The sequence below is a fragment of the Coffea arabica genome, chromosome 4e (genome assembly GCF_036785885.1).
Source record: "Coffea arabica cultivar ET-39 chromosome 4e, Coffea Arabica ET-39 HiFi, whole genome shotgun sequence".
NCBI lineage: Eukaryota > Viridiplantae > Streptophyta > Magnoliopsida > Gentianales > Rubiaceae > Coffea > Coffea arabica.
This window is the reverse complement of record NC_092317.1, coordinates 13,745,367-13,751,873: the sequence shown is the minus strand read 5'-3', so window position 1 is coordinate 13,751,873 and position 6,507 is coordinate 13,745,367. Positions and strand designations below refer to the sequence as shown.

Sequence of the window (6,507 nt, the reverse complement as noted above, 5' to 3'; positions counted from 1 at the left end):
TATATACATGCACAAAAAAGAAACCAATATCAAATAATTTATTTGATATTTATAGATGAGATTAAGGAAAAAAAAAAGAGATTAAGTATGAAAAAAGAAACCTGAAAAAAAAAATGGCTAAAAAAAAAGAAAAAAGATGTATGAAACAAAAGGCGTGAATCCTGGAATCTCAAAGACGTGCTTAGATGCCAAAAAAAAAAGAGCGCCAGTCTGAAATCTGAAAGAGGCGCGAGGCGGGTGGCTGAAATCTCTACAAAACGACGTCGTTTTGGTTGTTCACACACAAACAAAAGTCTCGCCGCTTCTCTCTTCCAACACTTAGACAAATTTAGGCTAGGTTTTAGAGGAGAAAAAGAGAAACAGAAGAGCAGAGAAGCGGCTAGGGTTCTTGGAAGGGAGGCCTTAAGCGTGAAAAGAAAAAAAATAGAGTGAAGGAAGAGTGGCGGCTGACAGGAAGATCAGGAGAGAAAGACGCGGCAACGGACAGAGGAGGAAGAACCAGGTCACCACCAGTCCGCGTCCGCTCTGCTGCTGTCTGCCATCGCCAACACCGCGCACAACCTCCTGGGCTGCTGCCGTTCTCTGTAACACTAGATGAACGCTCTCGGACGAAGTCAGACCTAGTCATCTTCCAATTCCAACTCACCGTCTTCGGCTTCGTCATAATCGCCGTCGCCACCGCTCAAGTAAGAGCACTATAAGTCGCCCCTTTTTCTTTGAATTTCAGTTCCTTCCCAAGTCCTCTAAGCATGTCTGCCATGGCTTCGTTTATTGCAATTGCCCCGTTGATTGTTCAAATTTTAGCATGCGCATGTTATATCATGATTGAATTTCAAATCCCTTGTACTTCTGATGATTTTGGGGCCAACCGTGGCTTCATTTGAGCAAAGAATTGCTGGAATTTTTCATGTTCGTTTACTGTTTGTTGAAATGCCCAAGTGGTCTAACAGCAGAATTGATCCTTAGAAATTCCTTTACTGAAGGGAATCAATATGTTGGGCTAAACGTTGGCAGGTATGGTTGGTGGTGGACAGAAGTCCTGGAATCCCCCAGCACACCAAGCAAATTGGCAGGTAGCAAACTTTTCAAGACTTGAAACTTGTTTTCTTTCAAGCTAATAATAATTTGCCTTAAAAACTTAATAATTAGTTTACAAATCCCAAAGTTCACTTGCTGTTTAACGTGAACAAAGAGTGGTATTAGAGCTGATCACGGGTGTTAATATGCAAAACCTTTGTCAGCAATTTTAAAGTTTTCAAACCTATATTTGGTCAGCAATTTTAACATTTAGTTTCCTTTGAACATTCACAGAGGTTCACTTTTATTTGATGTGACATGATTAAACTTTCTCTTTGAATGGTAGGACTGATCACATATTTGCTGCATTATTTGTGCTGCTCTTGGTTTTGTTGGTTAGTGTCTCAGAACTTTTTTGTTCAGGATCGTCCTAATTTGCTGCTAGTTGTAGAGTGGCACATGGGAGGATAATTGTTTAGCATGAAACAGTTATTCCCTTGGTATGATGCTGGATGCTTTCACTAGAATCTCATTGGGTTACAGATTTTTCAGTTTTAAATTTAAGTGCTTGTTTATGCATTTCAATCCTTCCAGATATTGTCAGCTCATGTAGCTAAAATTAAGTCTCTGTAAAAATTAGTTGACACTTGTACTCTTTTGAGCTAGCCAAAATTCTACAAAATTTGACAGTTAATATGCTTCCATTAAATTTGATATCCATGTTACCCCTAGTTTCTATAACTGCTTGGACTGTATATTAGTGTTAAAACAAACTTAAAAGATTCTTAAAGCCTTCTGAAAATGCCTAATACGAATGCATTTGACCTAATTAACGGCATCAAAGTTGTATTTTCCCTTTTTCCTCATTATGTGCCAAGTCATTTTTTCTGATAGCTTGTGTTCCCTTCTTTTGAAACTTTTACGAGTTTGTTATGTTGTGTCTTGAACAATTTGCATCTTTGACTATTATTTCTCATCTAATCATTCATATTTACAAGCTTAGGCTTTTGGCATTTTGCTTGTAGGGAGATTGTTTATCGCCCATGCAAGGAGTGCCACTTGGTCAGAATCTGATTCCGGATTCAGCTTATTATGGCAAAGGAAGTTTATGGGAGCAGAAATCTCTTTCTGCACTTCTTCAATCTGCTGCAGATCCATTTTACATGAGGCCTGATGGGCAAGAAGACGAAGCTGTGGAAAGGGACGTGCAAAAACTGCGACAAAATGTAGAAGCCGGATATATGATGAGTTACAAGGCTGAGAATGGTATGCCTTCTGCAGGGTCTGGAAACTACTCTTTGGTTCTGAAGCAGCCACATCTGAGTGGAATCCAAGCAGAAGAAAGCTTGAAGAAAGTGGACAGCTTCTCCCGATGGATGGCTAAAGAATTAGGTGAAGTTGAGGAATTGCCTTTGCAATCAACCAATGGATACTCATGGAGTGTGATACAGACTGAGGATGTGGTTGGTGATTCCTGTACTCCCACCCAGCTGCAACTGGATGCAGACACATTAAATTTCTCACTCTCCCAAGATCAACTATTTAGCATCACTGATTTTTCACCAAATTGGGCTTACTCAAGGTTGGAGACCAAGGTATATTTGAAGGGACTATACCGTAAGAACATTTTTACAATCTTGACAAACCAGTTCTCTGGAATTAATGTTTCATTCTTAGTCTATGCCTTGAATTTCACTTCGTTTCAATCTCTCTACTTTTTGTAATTTTAGCCCCTTAGACACAGATCAAAAGGATATATGGTTGCAAAGTTCAGTAATAGATTGAAATAACATGCATGTCTTTGTAAATGCACCTTCTGAGCTTTGTGTTCTGTTGATCTCATTGATTATGCCTATCCAGCTGCAAAACTAATGGATGCACCTGGACAGAGGTTGTCCTGTTACTCCTGTACCTTACTACCATGGAAACATTTTTGTATACTAATTTACCCTGAGCTGCTGATCATGACACTGGCAGTCAAAGCACATTGAGATGTAATAGATGGGATTGGTTTAGGTTCCTTTGTCCTGTCATCTCTCAAAATGCGTTATATTGCATCTACTGCTCCAAGTGGAAGTGTAATTTATCTACAAATATTTTTAGCATAGCTATTTCATCTCTTAATTGCTAAAGACAGTCAAAGTTATTATATGTGGCATATGTACACTTTGCTTTTTCTGCACTTCAATATGTCTTGAAGGTATGAGCAGTTGCCTTCTACTTGAAACATAACTTTGTGGCTCTCAGGCGGGAGTATGCCTTTGTGGCTTCTTGAAACATAACTTTGCAGCTAGTTGAAATATTTTTCCTTTTAAATTAATTTGGCAAGTCTCATTGAGGCAACAGTTAGGTTTCGTGAGTTCCCCTTTTGAGATGGTTTTTCACTTTGGGATGTATTCCACTTTTTTCTTTGTCGAACTCATCTAAATTTTTCTGTATCAGAATTTTTTTTTGTGCTAAGGAAAAAGAGGCACCTGTGATTGTGTGTGTGTGTGTGTTTTTTTTTTTCTTGATATACTGTGTGGTTCACGATCATCTAGGCTCTCAATGATTTTAGGATTTTATTGTTGTTATTGTTATTGTTATTGCATATATATTTGTGAACATGCAGATATTTATTGTGTTTGTATTGTTATTCTATATTTCACAGAATATACATTCATTGTCTTATTTGCTATAATTTCACTTTATTTTTGTGTTAAGCAATTTACTTAGATTGCTATAATTTCAAATTAGAGTGACATTAGTTTTTATAATATGGTGCCTATCTAGAAGTGTAGTTCCAGTTTTAACACCTGTGCTCATTGCTTCAATTTTGGTAACGTGTAGGTTCTAACACGATTCCCAAGAAGAAGAAGCCAGTCATTGCTGTGAAGATGGTTTTTGATTTGAAGACTACAAGGCCTATCGTGCTCATGTTTTGTTCTAGATGGGAATCGTGCTCATATTTTTGTATAGAACTTTACTACTCTCTATTGTGGATGGGAAATCACTAGTATTGTAACTGAATGGCTTATTTTGGATGGTGCATGCTTTATGACTCATTTGAGGCAACATTTATATATATATATATATATATATATATATATATATATATGTATTTGGGTTGATCTTCTATTGGAAATGAATGTTGGCTTTCTTTTCGTATGTTGGCTTTTTTTTTTCTCATTGCTACTCAATGAACGTTTTGTGATTGTTGGCAGCTATGTTGCGTAATTAACATTAGATTATTGCTTTTTACAAAAAAAATAAATGACAATAAAAAAGTTGTCACTGCCAACAAGTTTCACTAGTGACACCAGAAAGTGGTCACTTTTTATGGATGGAAAACAATGACAACAAAAGTCGTCACTGAACGGAAGCATAATGTGACAACTCCAAGGGTTGATTATGACAAGAATTTAGCCAGCTTAGTGACAATAAAAGTCGTCACATAATGTACAATAATGAGTGACGACAAGAGTCATCACAAAAGCGAAATCGTTTGTGACGACTTTCAACAGTCGTCACATGGACCCCCTTTTGTGACATAGAACTAGTGACAGCTCTGTGACAGCAGTAAAAGTCGTCACTGATTTTTTTTGTGACGACTTCTGAATTTTTAGTGACGACTTTCGCCTGTCACAGAAACGCAATTTTCTTGTAGTGAATGGCAAGGAAAGTGAGACATCTTGCACAACAGCAAGCTACTCAACTAGAGAAAAGTGTAGGGGTGATTTTAGTTGAGCTACCTCTATTAGAATCAATAGAGAGTAAATTGGAATCAGCAAGCATTAAGAGACTTTACATTTCCAAATGCATCAGAAGCACAAACATGTATCACAAATGCTAATATTTTTTAGATTAAACCTATCTTAATTTAAATAATCCAACAAAATCAATTTGGGAGTAACTCAACTAAGGATCCTAATGCTCATTTAGTCAATTTTTAGAAATTTGTGATACAATCAAGTCAAATAGAGTAAGTGACGATGCTATTAAACTTAGATTGTATCCATTTCCTTTGTGTTATAGAGTTAAGTTGTGGCTAAACTCTCATGCACCTAATACTTTCACTATACTAGTGAATTTTTCAAGAGCTTTCTTAAATAAATACTTTTCACTGGAAAAAATGGCTAAATTAATAATAGATATAACCAGTTTTTCTTAGTAGGAAAGCGAATCATTATGTGAGACATGGGAGAGGCATTAGAAGTTTCAACGGAATTGACCACATCATGGACTTTTAAATTGGCTAATAGTCTAAACCTTCTATAATGGTTTAACATATCCTACTAAGATTGACTTTGATGTAGCTGCAAGTGGAGCATTAATAGGCAACTCAGTTGAGGAAGCTTAACAACTGATTGAGAAAATGGTTACCAATAACTACTAATGGGCAAATGAAAAAGGTAGTCATAAAATTTTAAAAACACCCTCAAATACATCTACAATAAAAGTTTTTAACATGCAAAGTTACAACAGAAGTTTTTAAAAACTCTCCTATAAACACTTAATTCTTATGGACTCATACATTTCCAATAATACAAAAGGTCATGAGGCAATTATATTATAGAATTACAAGGGCATTAATTTTTTTCCTTTTTCTAGGAAATAACATGGGAGATCTTTAATTATGGCAAACTCTTGGGAGAAAAAGACCGGGGGGGGGGGTGGTGGGGGTGGGGGTTTACTACAAATAACTCAGGAAAGAGAAAAGTGATCCCGAAACCAAATAAAATCAGCTGAATACCAACAAGAAAAGTTCTTAAATTACGTTTTGTTAAATTTGACGAACAACAGTTAATTAAATATGCCTGTACAGTCCCATCTGCATACTGCATTTCTTCAGCCCTACTCAAAGCTGTTAGTACCATTTTTCCCTTATCTTTTACACAAGAAACAGTTGAGCGTCCCAGAGCTCGCCAATTTCTTTCGAATTGAAATGAGAAAGTTCATGCACATGGACTAAATTTTGCCTAGTGGGAAGACTTTTCTATCATTGCAATCTCTTCAAAAATTGGGGCTGAGCGTGATGTTTGATTTTGAGGAATAACACTTGAATTCAGATTGAGTAGATTAGTACGTAAATAAAGATTACTGTTATTGAAAGGAACTTCACCATAGGGGTGCACTAAGCATCAATGATTAAGGACATAGTGGTAGACTAAGTCGCCTGGAATCAAGAGGAAAATTCGGAGCAACTTTATTGTACTTGAAAACCTTTTTTGGTATTAGCCTTCAAACAAGTTTTTTAATTTCTTCTTTATATTTTTAATTACATTTTTATCTTACATATATCGTATCATAAAATTTTTTTTATATCATATCATACAAAGTGTAATAACAAATAATATAAAAGTATTTTTTAAATGACCCTGAACGCAATGAACTCCCAAGATTATTCATCATTAAGAGACTTCTCTCTATATCTCCAAATAAGGTAATAAGAAAGCACAGAAAACAAATGAACAAAAGAGAAGAGGGAAGAGTGGAACACAGCCAAGAGTC

The 6,507-nt window shown here is 36.2% G+C and overlaps 1 protein-coding gene across 9 annotated transcripts; it reads left to right on the top strand.

Moving 5' to 3' along the window:
- Positions 1-283: 283 nt before the first annotated feature.
- LOC113742909 (calmodulin-binding transcription activator 3-like) lies at positions 284-4,061 on the top strand. Of its 9 annotated transcripts, none has more exons than XM_027270930.2 (4): positions 284-686; positions 1,015-1,073; positions 2,021-2,634; positions 3,847-4,061. In XM_027270930.2, the coding sequence occupies exons 3-4, from the start codon at positions 2,061-2,063 to the stop codon at positions 4,011-4,013; spliced, it is 741 nt and encodes a 246-aa protein (XP_027126731.2). In that variant the 5' UTR covers positions 284-686; positions 1,015-1,073; positions 2,021-2,060; the 3' UTR covers positions 4,014-4,061. The 9 variants fall into 9 exon arrangements, with proteins under 9 accessions (XP_027126731.2, XP_027126730.2, XP_071903802.1 ...); XM_027270929.2 differs by having other exon boundaries at positions 984-1,073; XM_072047701.1 differs by having other exon boundaries at positions 967-1,073; positions 2,043-2,634.
- The last annotated feature ends 2,446 nt before the right edge of the window (positions 4,062-6,507 follow it).